This window comes from Mauremys reevesii, linkage group 1 (genome assembly GCF_016161935.1).
Source record: "Mauremys reevesii isolate NIE-2019 linkage group 1, ASM1616193v1, whole genome shotgun sequence".
NCBI lineage: Eukaryota > Metazoa > Chordata > Testudines > Geoemydidae > Mauremys > Mauremys reevesii.
In genome coordinates this window covers 241,452,580-241,471,581 of record NC_052623.1, presented here as the reverse complement: position 1 = coordinate 241,471,581, position 19,002 = coordinate 241,452,580, and the positions used below count along the sequence as shown (strand labels likewise).

General features: G+C 44.1%; 1 protein-coding gene across 2 annotated transcripts in view; it reads left to right on the top strand.

The window, feature by feature from the left end:
• Nucleotides 1-19,002, top strand: part of ST8SIA1 (ST8 alpha-N-acetyl-neuraminide alpha-2,8-sialyltransferase 1) — a 237,303-nt gene that overhangs the window by 21,042 nt on the left and 197,259 nt on the right. Inside the window, exon 1 of one of the 2 annotated variants that reach the window (XM_039486589.1) lies at nucleotides 17,277-17,804. The exons of the other annotated variant lie outside the window; for it this stretch is intronic. Coding sequence (XP_039342523.1) covers nucleotides 17,419-17,804 — 386 coding nt within the window. The 5' untranslated portion in view covers nucleotides 17,277-17,418. Of the gene's footprint in view, nucleotides 1-17,276; nucleotides 17,805-19,002 lie in introns of those variants that run through there. 2 annotated transcript variants of the gene reach the window in all.

Sequence of the window (19,002 nt, the reverse complement as noted above, 5' to 3'; positions counted from 1 at the left end):
CCTTATTGCCAAGAAAGCTAATGACATTTGGGGCTGTATAAGTAGGGACCTTGCCAGCAGATCGAGGGATGTGATCATTCCCCTCTAGTCGACATTGGTGAGGCCTCATCTGGAGTACTGTGTCCAGTTTTGGGCCCCGCTCTACAAGAAGGATGTGGAAAAATTTGAAAGAGTCCAGCAGAGGGCAACAAAAATGATTAGGGGGCTGGAGCACATGATTTATGAGGAGAGGTTGAGGGAACTGGGCTTATTTAGTCTGCAGAAGAGAAGAATGATGGGGGATTTGATAGCTGCTTTCAACTACCTGAAAGGGGGTTCCAAAGAGGATGGATCTAGACTGTTCTCAGTGGTACCAGATGACCGAACAAGGAGTAATGGTCTCAAGTTGCAGTGGGGGAGGTTTAGGTTGGCTATTAGGAAAAAACTTTTTCACTAGGAGGGTGGTGAAGCACTGGAATGGGTTACCTAGGGAGGTGGTGGAATCTCCTTCCTTAGTGGTTTTTAAGGTCAGGCTTGACAAAGCCCTGGCTGGCATGGTTTAGTTGGGGATTGGTCCTGCTTTGAGCAGGGGGTTGGACTAGATGACCTCCTGAGGTCCCTTCGAACCCTGATATTCTATGATTCTATGCATTCATTTCACATCCAACCTCAGAGAGCTGTTGTATCTTTCTAAAAATGCAAATATATGAAACCAAAACTCCCAGTTTTCCAGCAAAGAGTTTCTCTGCCTATTCAGCATTGCTCAGGTTTGAAACTCAGCACAGGAGAAATGCAGACTTTGCAAAACCTTTGACATTTCTAATTACTGTAACTGCAAAATACAGACCTAGTATTTGTTCTAATAATAAGTCTAAGCAGCAATCAAGTTCCCAGTCGTGGGAAGTATTTTGACAATCAGATCTATGCATAGGCAGGAGTTATGTTTTGTTTTAATAAGAATTTCAAGTATTTGTCAGATCTCTTAAGCATAAACATTTTTTTCTATTAAACATCTTTTATTGTGCCCACCACTTCTTTACACAGGACCAAACTATGATACCCTTACTCATACTTGGTAATACCTTACTCTGCTAATAGTTCCATTGTTGTCAATGGGACTTCACCAGGAATCCAATACTACTTACTCACTGTGAGTAAAGGTATTGAATTCTGGTTGATAAGGTGAAACTCTCCTCTATGTAGAGAGCCAGCACAAGGTATATATGCAGTGGCACCAATTCAGATAGTTCTTGTGGTTGTTGGGGAGTGACAAATTCTGGTGTGTGTCCCCCAAATAGGGACCTCGTTTCGGTCCCCACTCATCTCTCCCCTCTTTATCTGCAGAAACCCCAGGTTTACCTTGGCTGGGGAGTCTTTCCTCTTTTACCCACATTGTGTATGAGCTGGTGCCAACAGGAGTTGAATTCTCAGAGAGTCCCCTGTGCTCCGCCATACAAGAACAGGCTCCCTGTGTGCCAGGCAGATCACAACATCATTTGTCTCAACCACGTCTTCATCAGGGCGACTGGGCCAAATTTGAGCGATGTCCCAAGTCATAATGCCACTCACTGATATTTTGGCCTGGCCATCTCTCCATCCGTACAGAGGGGCAGCTAGGTCAAATTTCAGAAGTTTTGCAACCATGCAGCAGGAGGAATGCTTTGGCATTACTTATTTTGCACAGGACTTAAAAGCAGTCAGGTTGTATCCCCTTGTTCCCCAGCTCTGCAGCCTATGGAACTTGCACTTAAGCAAGTGCAAAAACCTCCGCCAATTGGCACCACTGATATATGCCACTTAAATCCCACTTACGTTCTCACAAAAGTGCTGAAATTGAACGTAACCGGTGCACTGGCCTTGTGTTGGCCCTGCCAGGGGGTGGATTTCCCGCATACTGAATAGTATCTCCAGTATGATCTGCTATATATTGCCACTTTTGCACCTGGAAGGCCCACCATAAGGAGTGATGATATAGTGAAATCTCCATGTTACATTCAGTCCTAACATCCCCAGCAGAGAGGTCAAAGACTGTGCTGATCAGTACCAATATCTGCTGTAGACACCTGTCCACTGGGAACTGGACTGAGACTATCAAAATAATTTCATATAGGCCACCAAACAGCTGTCAATTAACTCGCTAAGCCTGGGGCTGCATTTAAGCCAGTGGCCAGCTAAAAAGAAAAAAAATAGTCTAATAGTAAACAAAATTCAGTGGGAAGCAGAAAGGGGAACATAGAGCTTTGGGACTTCAACAGCGACTTCAGGAAAACCACCTCCCAGGGGCAGCGTACTGGAGTCAAAACAGAGTAGCTCCCAACTCACTCAGAACTATAAAGCCTGATGGTCCATCTCTGGGTACAAGTCTATCAGCAGCTACTCCTTAATAAAACAAAAGCATTTTTAAAATGCACACTTACGGTATTTTTTTAATGCCACTTTATATGGAGTTATTTGAACTGTTTGGGAAACACTAGTTTTAAACACCAGCCTCTGTTTTTGCACCACAAATTGTTCTTCAAAAGAACTGAGTTTAGTTCAGGTCATTTTATTGTCTCAATGCCTGATTGAACCTACAAAATCAGTGACTTAGATATCAAGAAGACAATAATTGAACCACTGATCTTGGGGGCAAAAAAGGCAGAGGCCTGTTTATTACTGGGCTAAAGATTTTGCGATTAGCTTCCATTCTCATATGTCACCAACTCTTCCTTAGCCGCTCCTGACCCAGAATGATTATTTGTGTGTGGTATGTCTGCAGCAGCAGTTATATATATGGAAAAAGCTGTTTGCTGATATTACATCTCCCACAAATCTATACATTGAAATGTATATTGTGTCTCCAAAAAGGATTTGTTGATGTTTATTTTCCCAACAGACTTATGTTGTTTATTAGACTTTTATACCACCAGCTGGTCTAATTAATGATTTGTGAAACTTGCCTCTTCTTGTCTCAGCTTTATCATGTGACCGACTTTACAGACTGGTGTTTTGTGAGACAAACCAATCCGTCTTCCTCTTTCCTTTTCAAAGGAGAAGCATCTCATTTCTTTGTCTTGAAAACATTTGGAAAGCCTTTCTGTACAACTACCTGTACAACGGAGTGGAAAAAGTAGCTGTGTTCCTTCAGAGAAAGTGTTGAAAGTGCGGACAGGCCTGAACAAAATATATTTCCAGAATTAAAGTAGAGTGGGTGGAGTCCAAATGCTATCTCATCTGGGTAGGAATAGAGCGATCACCACTACTGAATGATATCCACGAAAGAAATAATTAACTCTCCAAAGCCTCTAATAGACAGACTGAAGTTCAGCAAAGCACTATAGAAGTACTTTACTATTGGCCCATGACACTAAAGTTTGCAGTAATGATACTGCCATGTTTTGGGCCAATACTACAGAATTTTTGGATGCCTCAGAATCCCTGGACAGCCAGTGAATATCCTGATGTAACTCTTCTGTCTTATTTCACTGGGTAATTGTGTTGTGACTCGGCATCTTGTGAGGGAAGGAGTCCTCTTAGGTGTCCTTTTCCTAATTGACCTTCCAATGTTTTATTACTATTATTTCAAAGTGAACAATCCCTAAATACCTAGTGCCAAGCAAAGACTCACTCCCTTGTAATGCGGATTTTAGAAGAAACACAGAATCTAGTGGTTGTACACAAACCAGATTACCTGAACTTGGCTGGGTAGGGCTGAATCAAATCCTAGGTTAGAGCTCCTTTCTGAATAGTTATTTTAATGCTTTTGCGGTTTTGTTGTAGTATTAATTAAATGTCAGGGCATCTAGACATTTGTATAAGCATCTTTATTTATTTTAATTTAAATAAATAAATATGCACTGTTGGTGCCACTTACGGTATGTATTTAAATATATGTACATATTTGTGTGTGTATTTTATGTGCATAAAATATATTTTTATATATAATATATGTGGAGGCGGGAAAACAAATATTGTAAAAGCTGTGGACAGCTGAGACTTCACAGTTGTCACTAAAGCTGGTAGCACTGAATATTTTTCACCATATATAATTTAAATGTGTAGCCCTCTTGTAGCCCCACTTGTAAATCAAGCCAAACTTTTACAATTACTGTAACTATCTGTAGGTATAAACCGTTTGATGAATATGAACAAATTCCAGTCTTTGGATTGTCTGTGAATGGATGGCAGACACTTTTTGAACAGAAAAGTAGCGAATGACAAACGTATGATTTTTCAGAAGAATACTCATCTGTGTGGTTTTGTGGAACTTTGTGCAGCTGTGAACCTGTTCAGAAATACCATACTTAGCATTTGTCCCAGTATTGGTGCAGACTGGATATGACCCCATAGGTTGTAGAGCAAATGCAGTTTGTAGTAATCGCTTTTCGTACTATTAAGCTACGTCTAGTTGTCCTGACTGTGCTTCACACCTTGGCCATGTGAAATTCATAGCTGTGATAGGAAGAGAATGTAGAACATTCTCCTCCAGAAACATAGTCCTCTACCACTGGAGATAAAAGTTGCTGACAGATGGCCGGAGAGAGGCAGAATAACCCTGATCTACGCCAGCCTCCATCCTAGATGCGTCTACGTGTGTGTTTATATTAATTTGCTGTATTAGCAAGGGAGGGTGGAAGGAAGAGGGGCAGCGGGGAGTCCTGGCAGTCCTTCCCTCTTCACTAGCCTCAGACTGGCAGTAGCTGGGGGAAGGGAAAGCCCTAAAATTCACCGTCAGCAGTTTGGGGGAAAGGGAGCCCTTCCGTCTACTGATTTGATAGCACAGGAAGAGGCTGGGAGACAGTGGGGCCTTGGAGGGCTGGCCTCCCTTCCAGCTTGGCTGTTGGCACTGGAGCTGCCCCAAGGGGACATGGCCAGTTCAGTGCACAGCTGTGGTATTCTTGCCATAGATCCTTAGGCTCTATGGGATTTGAAAGTTGCAGTCCTACTTGCTACACAGAGGCTCAAACCCTTCTTTGGGTGGGGAATTGTGGCTGAAACCCCTCATATTTAAACACACTGAGATCCTTGCAGACTTCTGCTCTGGGTTTGACCATAGAAGAGAATAGTGCATGGCCTTTAACACAAAGCTACAGGTCACCATGCAATCACCTGTCCACCAGTCTGAGGAACAGTGAGGGAACCTCTAAGTCCTTTATGAAAAGTCATACCTCTCCGTAATGACTACTAGAGTTCATTCATTGCATAAAAGATACAGCCACAATGTAAATGAGCTCCCCCTGGCTTTTTCACAGAAAGCTGCATCCTGGTCTTTTAGAAGAATGAATGTATTATATTCCCTTCTAAATCAAACATGACCTTCACATGAGTAGACACTCTTAAACAATGCTAAATTATGAATAATGGCTCGGTGATAGCAACTATAGTGAACAGAGACTGAAATCTCATTTAATGTCAGACATGAGGTCAGAAGCTGTCTGCCTCCCGAAGGGAAAAGTAGCTCCACTAGTAAAATAGCTGCCTACTTCTCGCTAAGGCAAAGCTCATGTGTGTTTATGGGTAGGCATTTTAAGTTATACATCTATTACTACAGTAAGTAATGGATAGGATCTATGTCATAGTACAACCATAGTAGCTTGGGTGTAACGGTACATGTTAAGTACCTTGTACAAAAATAGCACCCAAGTCTGCAAACCCATACTCATGTGTGTAGTGCTTATCTTTGAGAGGGATCCCACTGACTTCGATGCAGACTGTTTGTCAGTAAGGACTACTCATGTAAGGGTTTGACCATTCCAGTTCTTAACAGTATGAGTATGACAGCAATTTTTTTTAAGGAAATAGTCTTCCTGGAGAACTGGAATAAATATGTCTTACCACCAGTACAGTGAGTGTTTGTGTGGTGTCCGTCTTTGAGTTTATAACTATTATTTGCAACTGATCTCTTTGTTTGGAGGGAATGTCTCTTCCAGCCTTCAGTGCTCTGCAAATTAATGTAATAAATATTGCAGTGGAAGCTGGTGGGCTGAAATCAGATTCTTCTCTCGCTGCCCCTAATGTGCTTAAGGTCATACTCTTTGGGATATATAATAATTATACCTCCTTCGCAGACACCCCCACTGGTTCCAAGGCCAGATGTTTTCTTGTGTTATCCCCAGTGTATCTTGCTTCTCTAAAACCTTTGTAAATAAGGGAAATGGGTGATAAATTGCAATTTAAGATACACAAGCCTCCAGTATACTCCAACATACACACACATTATTAACTCAAAATTAAAGATTTTCCAGTGCATTTTCAACTACACCATCTGTTTTAAAACAAAAAAAAAAAGAAGGGAAATCTCCATTTACGCACACATTAATATCCAGGCCAACCTCCAGTCACGTACCTTAGCACCTGAACACATGCTCAGATTCCATGGCTCTACAACAAATTCACTTTCTGTCCGCTCACAAAGCACCCATCCAGTTCTACTCAAAAGTATCTTAACTCAGACCCTAGCTAGATGAAGAGATATTGCCTACAGTCATATTTTGCAGTGGGAGAGTTGGTGTGTTAAATTAAATGTGTTAAACTTGTTGTTTTGAAAGTGATATGGCAGATTTGGATGTCTGCATTATGGGTGATTCTATGTTGGATTTCAAAGTGAGTTTGTTAGTGTACAAGGCAGGGAGTGAGACAGGAATTCCATTTCTCAGCCCTACCCTATGCCCTGATGGCATGCAAGCTCTCACACATATGCATTTTACACAGTCTTTTTGGAATATGTTAAGCCCAGAGCAAACATCTCAGGGCTGGAGACCTAGGGAGACAGTGTTGGAGAATAGAAGTTCTCCAGGAAGATTTCCTGTTCTGTAAACCTCCACGGTGAAAAATAAAAGTTAAGGTGAAAAAGTCAAAAGTTTGCATTCTTAGTTGTATATTTTAAAAAAATGCTCTGTGTGACCTGCTGCTCACAAACAGGGAAGAATTAGTAGGGGAAGCAAAGGTGGATGGGAGCCTGGGAAGCAGTGAGACCATGAGATGGTCAAGTTCAGGATCCTAAGACAAGGAAGAAAAGAGAGCAGCAGAACATGGACCCTGGACTTCAGAAAAGCAGACTTTGACTCCCTCAGGATCCTGCCCATAAGTTCCCTGAGGGAGTGAGGGGGGAGGGATAGCTCAGTGGTTTGAGCATTGGCCTGCTAAACCCAGGGTTGTGAGTGGGGGAGATTTAGGTTGGCTATTAGGAAAAACTTTTTCACTAGGAGGGTGGTGAAGCACTGGAATTGGTTACCTAGGGAGGTGGTGGAATCTCCTTCCTTAGAGGTTTTTAAGGTCAGACTTGACAAAACCCTGGCTGTGATGATTTAGTTGAGGATTAGGTCCTGCTTTGAGCAGGGGGTTGGACTAGATGACCTCCTGAGGTCCCTTTCGACCCTATGATTCTATGCTTTTGCTTTCCTGTGGAACGTAGCCCTGTGTGAAATGTCAAGTATGTGACTTTTGACAGTGCTCCTTAAAATAATCCATATATGAGATTGATTTCAGGGATAACTAAAGAATGTAACGACCTCCCTAAGTAGAAAGCTAAACCCAACCCTTCACTATGAAGACACTAGAGCACTTCTATTATATACTTAGGTTCCTTCAGTAAGATGACTTTTGAGAGTAAGGGAAGCAAAAATTGAATCTATATGACAGACTTAGGCTGACATTGAGTGACTGATCTTACAGCACCAATGCAGGCAAAACTCCTATTAATTTATGGTTAAATGCTGCGAGGTCAGGCCCTTTAGAGAATGCTTTCTTTAAAGATCTTTTGATCCTTTCTCTCATTTTACCATATTGTACTGTGTGTGTTTCTCCCTTGCCTCCCTGCAGCTGAAAATGTTACCATAAATACTGGTACACTTGTTTAATATTGTACGTGGCCATAATTGTAATTCTTCCTCTCCAAGAGGATTATATATGAATGTCTGTCATAGCAAGGCCTTTGAATGTCTTATCAGTCTGAATACACATGTGTAAGTAGTTTTTGCAGCTCTATGCAGAGAAATCTGATGGAGGAAGAGTTGGTAGAATCTCCCAACAAGATTTTGTGTGGTCACAAATATATTTGTATGCCTTGTAGTAGCAAAGCTATTTCTAAGATGGCAATTTATTGGAGTAAATTAGTAATTAAAGGGCAAGAAATACAGGAACCATTCAAACCAAGAATACTTAATGGTGATATAATGCAAAAATTCATCCATCACAACAAGGTATTGTTTTAGATGAAGAGATCTGAATATTTAGCTGCTGAATACTTAGCCAGGATACATATTCACTGCACCTATAAATCCTCTAAATACATTTCAAGGGATACAGTTATACATTGAACACTAGCAGTTTTGCCCCATCGGTTTGTTAGGCAAAAATCCTTAAAAATAAATAAAAATAATTAATCCTCTACTACAGGGCTGACCTTACCATGAGGCGAACTGAGACGGCCGCTTCAGGTGCCAGACTGGGGGCGCCACTAGGACCCAGAGTGTAGAAAATTGTGTCTGCTGCTGGTGCATATGTATTCTCTCTGCTTTAGATGCACAGAGATGGTGGAGTGCTGTGCTGGAGGAAGGAGGGCACAAGAGACATAACAGGCAGACAGGAGAAAAGGTGAGAGGGAATAACAGAAAGCAGCAGGAGCTGCAGGGAGAGAGAGAAGGAGGAGCCTCTTATGTACCTTTCTAGCACCCCAGAGCCTGGACTGATTAACACCAGCTTCTCAGGGAGCTTCCTGTTTCCTGCTGCTTCCCTGAGGAGAACAGGCAATCAACTGAAGTAGTAGGAGCCAGTTAGGCCCTTAAGACACTGATCTCTTCCCTCACTCAGGCCCTGCTACCAGCCTGCTTATTTGTCCCCTTCAATTGAGAGCCACTATAGCTGGCACAGAACAGCAGTCATGGGTGAAAGAAGAGAATGTCCCTCTGGGGCAGCATGCAGAAAAAGAAAGAAAGCAAAGGAAGCTTTTCTGTCTAAGCAGTAAGGAGCTCTCCTGAGATACATAGACACAAATGTTCATGGTGAGCCTTCTAGCCCCAGTGAGGATGTGAGTGATGAGGAGATGCCTAATCTCCCAGTTGGTGAGAGTGCAGGTATTGGAAGCTACTGCAGCATCTATATCTCCATCTCAAATGGATGTAGCCATGCACATTCCTGAAGAAAAGTGTAGATCAGAGAAGAGTGTGGTGGAGGTGCAAGAAACAGCTGCTGCTGAGTTTAGTTCCTTAAGTCTAGATGATCCAGGACTGTGGACCCATTTGAGCAGTAGCCTGAGGGACTTCCTTGTACTGAATGGGCCGCAGCAAGTGAAAAACTTCATGTTCCCCAAAGACAATTAAAACAGAAGTTTCCATGTAACACATTACTGGTGTGAAATCCCCAATGGTGACAAAGTGGAGAGGCCATGGCTTATATACTCAAAAACCCTGAATGCTGCATACTGTTTTTGTTGCAAACTCTTCCAGTCTAATGTTCCAGGAATAAAGGACTGGAAAAATCTGGCTAGAAATCTGGCATGCCATGAGAAGGCAGCAAATCAATAGAGAGCATTCCATAGGTGGAAAGAGCTTGAGATGAGACTAAGGTTAAAGGCCACCATAGATGATCAGCATCAAGAGAAGATTGCATCAGAGTCTCTTGACTGGCAAAATGTTCTGAAAAGGCTCACTGCCATTGTGAGAATGCTTGCTATCCAAAACCTAGCACTGCGTGGCACTTCAGATCACCTGTATGTGCCAAACAATGGAAACTTCTTTAAAATTGTGGAGCTGATGGCTGAGTTTGATGCTGTACTCCAGGAGCATCTAAGAAAAGTCACCACCCAAGAAATGTATACACAACTGTACCTTGGAAAAACAATTCAAAATGAGATCATACAGTTACTGGCAACAAAAGTCAAACAGAAGATTGTGGCAGATCTGAAGTCAGCAAGATATTACTCTGTTATTCTGGACTGCACACCTGACATCAGCCATATGGAACAAATGATTTTAATGGTGCGTTTTCTAACAACAACAGAACCTAGTGAAAATGTCCCTGCAATGGTGACTGTCAGAGAGCATTTTCTAGAATTTATTAACATTGATGATACTACAGGAGCCGGTATGACAAATGTGCTTCTTAAAAAGCTAGTAGATACGGGAATTGTGATAGCTGACATGAGAGGTCAGGGCTACGAAAATGGTGCCAACATGAGAGGAAAGAACAGAGGAATGCAGACACAGATCCGAGAGTTAAACCCTTGAGCCTTTTTTGTCCCATGCAGGTCTCATTCATTGAACTTGGTGGTCAGTGATGCAGCATCAGCTTCTAGTGAGGCTGCTGAATTTTTTAATGTAATTCAAAGCATTTTTCTCTGCATCAACTCATCAATGGCAAATTTTGAAGCAACATCTGGGAACATCGTCTCTGACACCAAAACCACTGAGTGCCACATGATGGGAAAGTTTGAGTGGAGGTGAGAGAGCCTATCAAACATCAAATTGGGAAGACAGATGATACCATAGTTGCCATTATGGAGGATAATGCTATGACAGGAACTGTTCATGAGAGAACAGTGGCAGAGGGAAATGGAATCACCAGAAACATACATAACTTCAAATTTCTGTGTGGCTTAGTGTTGTGGCATGACATACTTTTTTAAATAAATTTTGTAAGCAAGAGACTCCAAGGTGTTGACTTTGATATATCTGGAACAACTGGACAAAGCAAAGTCATACCTACAGTCTTACCAGTCAGATGAGGGATTTCAAAACGTTCTGAAGAGTGCACAGAAGTTGGCAGAGGAACTTCACACTGAAGCTATTTTCCCACCCATTCAAGAATACAAGAGTCACTGAAGAAGAAGACATTTTGATTACGTGGCATGAGATAATCCCATAAGAAACCCCAAACAACAATTCAAAGTTGAATCATTTAACCAGGTGTTAGATTGTGCAATACAGGCAGTTGAAGAATGTTTCACGTAGGTCAAGGAACACAGCAGTATATTTGGGATGTTGTATGATATTCCAAAATTCCTCATTATACCTGAAGAAGACCTACACCAGCAGTGCAGGGCACTAGAGACAGTGTTGACACATGATGACATGCACAATATTGATGCGAGTGATGTAGGTGATGAACTGAAAGCCCTTTCAAGATACATTTCAGCAGGATCAACTCCAAAGGCTGTTCTGGAATATATGTGCACAAATCAGATGACCACCCTCTTTCCAAATGCTTTTGTTGCTCTGCACACACTTCCTGTAACAGTTGCCAGTGGAGAATGCAGCTTCTCCAAGCTGAAGTTAATAAAAACACATCTACGCTCCACAATGACACAGGAGAGGCTGGTTAGCCTTGCAACCATCTCAATAGAGCATGAGCTGGCCCAGACTGTGGACCTTCAGGAAGTAGTTCAAATCTTTGCAACCAAGAAGGCACAGAAAGCACCACTTCGATTATTCAAACAGATAAAAATGCAAGTGTTTACTATGCAGACAAGAAAAGTTACATTTGCTGTTTGAAAGTTAAGTGTTACTTAAAGTTTTTGAACAAGGCATTTTAAGTTGTTAGTTCTCCTTTATTGGGGTAGGTAGCAGAGCAGTGCCTTGAGAGGAGTAGAACAGGAAGAAGGCAGAATTGAGACCTTTCAAAGTTTTGGCCCAAGCAACGGGCCTGGGAGCGTCATTTGAGCTTCCCGCCTCAGGTGCCAAAATGTTGTGGGCCGGCCCTGCTCTACTACTTGAACGCTAAAGAGTAGACATCAAGAGGTCATTGCATAAAGCAAGTTCTTTTATTAGGCAGGCAGAGCTGGGTGCACTTAGATTACTGAAGATTTACATTCCAGCATGGAAGTTGAGGGGAAAAGCCCCCATCCTGTGTGTGTGTGTGTGTGTGTGAGTGAGAGAGAGAGAGAGAGAGAGAGAGAAGGTAACTAAACATGGGCTTAGGATACTACCTGCAATCACTTGCAACCTTTTAGAAATTCATGCCAAGATCTTTTAAAGCAACTCCACTTCCACAAAGTAGGGGTCACACTGTGAGTAGCCTGGAAACTGGCAGGATACTATTGTTCTCATAGACACATAACAGTTCTCCAAAAAGGGCCATATTTTTGGAGTTCAATGTACCCACCCTATACACACTCACATCATGAATCATTAGAAAGCTTATTTTATGTTCATTTAGATGAGGTATGATATGGAGCTGACAAGTGATGTTGTAAGCCTGTAGGTGAGGTGAAACAATGGTATCCAAAATGAGTGTCATCTTTTTTTGTTTGTTTGTTTTTTTGCACAGTTCGAGAAACACTGCAACACGATTAGGACTACAGATTTTACTGTGAAATTCAGTACCTTAATAGAGTGTTTTATTGGTCAAAACTACCAAATGACAATGTATTAAAAGATTTTTATAGATTCTGCATGGGCAAGATTTTTTTTCTCCAGAAATGATGAAAGTGTTTAGCAGGTGGCAAAAATGGCAAATAACATTTTGCAGTATGCTAACATTAAATGTTTTCACATTGCATATTCTTAATTGTCAAAGCATCTAACAAGTGACTATTATAGTTTTTCTATATTTTCAATTGAAATGTTCTGACCAGATCAGTCTCTCACTGACAGTTGTACACTAGTAGCAGTATGTAACATGTCCATAGTTTGTACTGCACAGTGAATAGATATAAATGTATGAGAATTCCTAATGTAATGCCTCTCCATTTGTAAGTTTTTGTACATATAATGTAGCATCTAGTCTACCTGGTAGAAGGTTTTAACTTGTTGTTGCCTATGCATGCAGTACTAGCCTTTGAAATATTCAAGAAATTAGCTTTTTAATTCAGTGTCACTTATGCACAGGTTGATATTAATGTTAGAGATGACAATACCCAGCTTCATATTGGGTTACAGTCAAAATGCCCACTAAACAAAATGGCAATGTTAATACTAATATGTAGATCTAACAATATACTTTGGGAATGTTACCTCTACACAAGGTACACTATGTGAAGATATTGAGGATACAAGTCCTCTAAAGCTTTCATCAGAGAAGAAGAGTCTTGACAAACCTTAAAAAATGTGCTTATTTGTCAAGAAAATTGCAAGAATGCAAAACTGTCAAAAGCCACCAGCGCTGGACAGAATTCTGTGATGCTGGCAGCAGTAGCCAGGAGAGATTAATTGTACTGGTGGCTATTGAATGAGTTTTCTAGTTTAGATGGCATGCCACCAATACTCTATCACAGGGATTGCTTCGGAGATATACACACAAGTCCCATTTGGCACGTCAGAGTTGTATTGAACACAAGATGAGAAACTTGACAAAATAGAAGCATTTGAGAGAGCAACCAATAAGAGAGGAGATGATGACATGTGCAGAACATCTGAGGAAGATGTGATTGCAAAGGATGCAGTTTATCATTCAATATGCTTTTTTTTTCTACATCAGTAAAATGAATCTAGTTAACAGCAACAATACATTGCATTTTATCAGCTGATTGAAGAGAGAGACAATGGTCTTATGTATGATAATAAAGCTCTCCTCCTGTCCAAACTGCTACAAAGACATAAAACCCTGCTTCCCTCAGATGCAGAAATTGCAAGCTGTGCCTGTAACAAATTACAGGCAAGATTAGAAAAACACTATGGTTCTGTAATTTAATTCCATGGACAAGGCAAGTCTACTATTGTCCTATGTAGTGCAATAACATTAGCTGACACTATCCAAATTGCTAGTAACCTGAAACAGAAACTTAAGTCATCTAAACTTTTGTGGCTGCTCTTCTGGTGAGTGAGTCTGATGAACAGCTTTCAAGTGAACAAGTTTTCTATAATTATGCTTCAATCCTTCCACAGGCAAAACAATAGTCTCAGAATGTTGTCCAAAGGTGATTGTAGTTTAGAGGTCAGTTACTTTTGTGAGCCAGTTGGTAAAGGAGTCTGTCCCTTAGTGGTTAGATAATGAGGCACATAATTCAGCCAGCAATGAGTAGCCTCCTTCAGAAGAAATTCAAAGAAGGCGCCTCTCAGCTGCAGAGTATTTAATATTTCCAAAATTATCACGCTGCTGTACATAAGCCTTCCTGCACAGCTACACCATGAGTTTGGGTCACATAGTTTCATTGACATACTACGCCTTCATGAATTCTGCATCAATTATGAGTTGAGGTGGTTCATTACTAGTGCTGAAAAAAAACAGAAGTAGAAAGACTCCAGTGAGGTATATTCATTCCAAACAGAATCGTATCAATTCATGCTGGTGGAAATCTCATCCATGAAGGAGATGATAGAGACATAAAGGCAGAGACCTTTAATGGAAAGAATACCTTCCAATCGATGGCTATGGTGGTATTTCAAGAACAGTCTGCAGGTAGTCCAGCTTCACAAGAAATATTTCTGAAGCATGGGAAAGAAATGTCAGTTACTCTCCCTGAGCAATCAGTGTCTTATCCAGTCTGCAGCGTTTGAAAAACCTAGCCCATATCCAGAACTGACTTGTCATGAAAAAGTACTTGAGAAAATAAACTCTTGTCACTGACAAATGAACACTATCAGAGATCTCTTCTGGTGTCTTTTAAGACTACTACCTTGTGATATCCTACCAATATCAAATGAGGTTGATTTGTCCACATTTCTGGACTGGTTTTAACCAGAAGCTTGCAACAAAGAGCACCTACCCAGCAGTTGCATATGTATCTACTGTGGATGCCAAACAAGCTGCCATGGCCACAGTCTATACTACAGTGCTGAAATGTAAGGTAATGTCAGCAGCTCTATGCTGTTGCTCTGCAAGTGAAATTGATCTCTGCAGTGAACTTGGTACCGATGTGATTCACCTGAGTGGTTTTCACATCCTGTGCTGTTTTATTGCATGTAGTGCGAATTTTTTGGGGAGAAGCAGGATTACTAGAACTTCTTGTTGATTCACAGTCATATCCAGCTTGTACTGCAGATCAAATGCTTGCTGGTAAGCAAAGCAACCGTGCTCTGATGTGGCTCATCTTCAGTATTTGAGGTTCTGAGTGCTCTGAAACGTTATTCATTTGTTAAATGGGATGAACCTGGTGGAGGCATTCATGTGGTTCTAGCATTTGTCAGGCAACTTTTGGCTAACACACAAAAGTGTTTAAGTCTGAAGACACTAAGTCCTTACAACATGTTATTAAAGAGACTGTTGATACTGTAACTCAGCATATACTAACGTTATTGGAGGAATTTCACCCATGGGTCCATCCCCAGTTTTCTACATTCAAGTTCTGGGATCAGTATCTCTCATTTTCCTGAAACTTCTGTACACACAGATATTGAGGATTTTGGCCCTTAATGTAAGTAAAAATTGTCTTTATTTTACAACTTATCAAAACTATTTTAAAATACACTGACAACTGTCCTAAAGGAGCAGCAAAATAGTTTGCCTTGATAAAAGTGCTTTGCCTCTAAAGATCAAACACAATTGTATGAAAAACTTAGAGAAGTTAATTAAGAGAGTGTGGCTGCCTCTTAGAGACGGTCCTTAATTCAGGTTTCCCAATGCCCCTAGCTTACTATGTTGTATCATCCAAAAATATCTTTATAGTTGCTATGTTGTCAGAGATTGGCAATCCAGCCCCTGTTTCTAGGATAGTGGTTTGAATCTAGCAGACCTCAGCACTGACCACAAAACACTATCATCTAGTTTCCATACAGTGGCATATGTGAGATGGAGATGGTGGAGTCAGTCTAATTCCTAGTGGCTGGCAGTTTGTGGGAGGTAAATAACTAAGAGAGTCTCAGGTTGCTAGTAAAAGTCCATGCACAACTGGTATGCTTTGGCTTGTCTTCAAACTGAGAGTGATCTGTGGGGTAAAAAAAGAGTGTGCCCCCCCCCCAGGTATCAAACAGGCTAGCATTGGAAAGGGGCAAAAACGTGTGGGGGGGGGGGGGGAGGGAAGAGGAATGACCAGGCTAATCCACATGAAATCGAGTCTGTTTGTCCTATATTTTGTCATTCTTCACGGCTAGCTCTAGCCCTGGAGCACAATATGCTGACAATTTAGCTGTATGCAGCTAGACAAGTCAGCCGCAAGGGCGTGCTGAAGAACGATGCAGAATGAGGAGCAAGCTAGGAGGAGTGATGCAGGGCTTTTCCCACTTCGCGGTACTCTGGGGGCTGGGGAGGATGGACGCTATTCGAGACCCCTGTATAAGAATGGCCCCGGCTGACATTTTAAAAGGGTTTCGGGATTGAGGGTTTAATGGGGGACCGTGTTTTCCCAGTATAAGCAATGAGTAGAAATGGTCGCAGCAAAGGCTCTGCGCCATGAGGCTGGTGTCTGTGTCCGGCTGGATCCCAGCTGCTTGCAAATCTGGGTGTAATATATAAGAGAAGGAGGGTGTGTGTGAGACAGCGAGCCTGGATGCAGGATCCTGCCGGCGGGGCGTCATTTACTGCCGGGAGCGCGGGGAACGGGGCGGCGGGGGGCATGTACCGGAGCCATGTCCCTGTGTGCCAGTGGGATCCCGGGGTTAGCAGGGTGGGTGGTTGGGGATGGGGCGGGAATCCTGTCCTGGGCACGGTGATAAGGCGGTGTGAGTGGCATCCTGCCGGGTGATTTAGGATGGGGGCGGGGTAGGCTTGGATGGGAATCGCCTGTACGGGGGAGACTAGGGAGATCCTGGGTTTGTTTGGGTGTGCTGGGGAGTGGGGGTGGGGAATTATGTACTGTGAATGCGTGTGTGTGTGTGTGTGGGGATCCTGCCGAGGCGATTCAGGGGGGAAGCCCCTGGGGAACAGCGGTGTGGGGTGTAGGGAGGCTGCAGGGTGGACTGAGGTTTGGGGGCGGGGGAAGGGTGGCGGTGGAGGAAAGGAGGCTGCTTTGTGCGTGTGACTGATGCAGTGTCACAGCATCTGGGGGGTGGGTGGGCGGGGACTTTGGGGGTAGGGGGATCGTGTAAGTCTCCTGCTATTGCCCGGCTCAGCCTGATTTCCCCCCTCCCCACTTTACTGAAGGCGAGCAAAAAAGCGAAACCTGCTGCCAGCTCCAGCCCAGGAGGCGCTGATCTGAACGGGTCAAAGGAGAGATTTCCCCCCCCTGCGGCGTGGGGGGGGGAAAGCCCTGATTTCCGGTCACCCTGCTGTCGTGTCGCGTCCCTCCCCCCATCTCCCCGTTTTCAGGGGTGTAGGAGAAGGTTGCTGACAGCTCCTGGGGCGAGGGGGGAGGGGCAGCCCTTTGTTCCCATCGGATTTGGGGAGCAGGAGGGAAGCCCAGGAATGGAAATGTACAAGGACTCGCTGCAGTGACAGCTCCCCGGGTGCTGGGTGTCTGACGGGGGAAGGAGAGGGGGGGGGGGGAGCAGAGGACCAAATGACTGTGAGGAAGGGAGGCAGCAGCAGCAGCAGCCGGTACCGAGAGAGGAAGCGGCTGAGCCCTGCCGCTCCCTGGCTGGAGCTGCGAGCAGCGGGCAGCCGCTCCCCCGGCTAGCCGGGCTGCGATGGCATCCGCCGCTGGCCTGCAGGATGGCCCCCGGCCCTAGAGCAGCGGGGCGGCCGGCGGGGAGCCCCCCGGGGGGCGGGCTCACCATCGCGGCGGCTCTGTGTCTGTTGCATGGGGGGCTCTGGCGCTCTGGCGGCCGCTCTCCGGGACTGATGAGCGACTGCAGCCCGGCCCGGAGGAAGATCTGCCGGGGGAGGCGGAGGAGGATGGCGGCGGCGGGGCCGGTGTGTAAGTGTCCCCGGACCCGGTTGCCCGTGGGGGGAGCCAGTGCCTTGTGTGTCTTTGTCCTTTGCTGGCTCTACATCTTCCCCGTGTACCGGCTGCCCGACGAGAAGGAGGTCGTGCAGGGGGTGCTGCTGCAGCAGGGCAAGGCGTGGAGGAGCAACCAGACCGCAGTCACCGGCTTCAGGTACCCAGCCTCCCTGCCCCATGCCCGGCGGCAGCCAGGGACAGGCGGAGCAGAGCGCAGCGGGCCCCGCGGCCAGCCCCCTCCCCCGGAATAGCTGAACTTTATTTGTCACACTCAAATATTGATCTTTACCACCCCCCAAGAGTTCAGATACAAACACGTAGCGTCTTTAACTAGTGGGGGGCTGGCTAAACCCTTCTGCTGGGAAAAGTTTTTTTTCGGGGGGGGGGGGGGGCTAGTGGTTTGGTACCTTTGGGATCCTGTGTGGGCAGTGGGGGAGGGCTAAAGGACGAACCATGTTTTTTTTTTTATACAAATAAAACCAACACCGAGGTGTCTCCCGGGAAAGCGCAACGGGCGCTCTCACTTCTCTGGCTGTTGCGGGCTTGGCTGTACCCCGGGATCATGCCACGCTGCAGTGATGCCTTTTGGCCCCTAACAAAGGGAAAAGACCTTCATACTTCCCTGGCTTATTGATTTTCCAAGGTGTGCCTGAGACACCCGAATGTGTTTCCGGGTATTCGGAGGGGAGATCTGTAAGCACTGAGCAACTCCCCCAGTTTTGGAATCAAAGCTGCAAGGAGACCTTCCCTGTGCACTTTATTATGCAAAACATGTGGAGAGTCCGCTGGGTTTTTTTGTCCATGTCTGTACATCTCCAGAGCCCCGGCTCATCAAAGTGTATATTTCACCTTCTCCAGCTGCAACCGGAAAGGGGAATGCTGTAGTTAGCACTCATTGAAGGACCAGGCTCCTGCTACTCAGGGGATTTTCCAATGAGTCTGGTTTGAAATTAGGTACAATGTGGATCTGCGGTACCTTGAAAACCACTCCCATCCATTGACTAATCATATGATCTTTGGGAATATATAGCCTGACTTCTTTCTTTTCTCCCTCTTCCACCCATCTCCTAGGGGTGCTGGAACAATTTGTATAATGGGGGTGCTGGGAGCCATTTAACCAAACTGTAAACCACGTATATGATGGAAACCACTTCAAGCCAGAGGGTGCAGCAGCACCCCCAGCATCACTAGTTCCAGCACCTATGCCCCCCATCATCTGGCTTTCTTTCTCTCCTCTTAGTAGCAAATGGAAGGTAAGAGGGAGTAGCAGTTAATTTCCCTCCAAAATGCCCTCTTTCTGTAGTGAGTGCCAGAACAAATCATGTTTGAATGTCAAGTAACTCTTTTCAGTATAC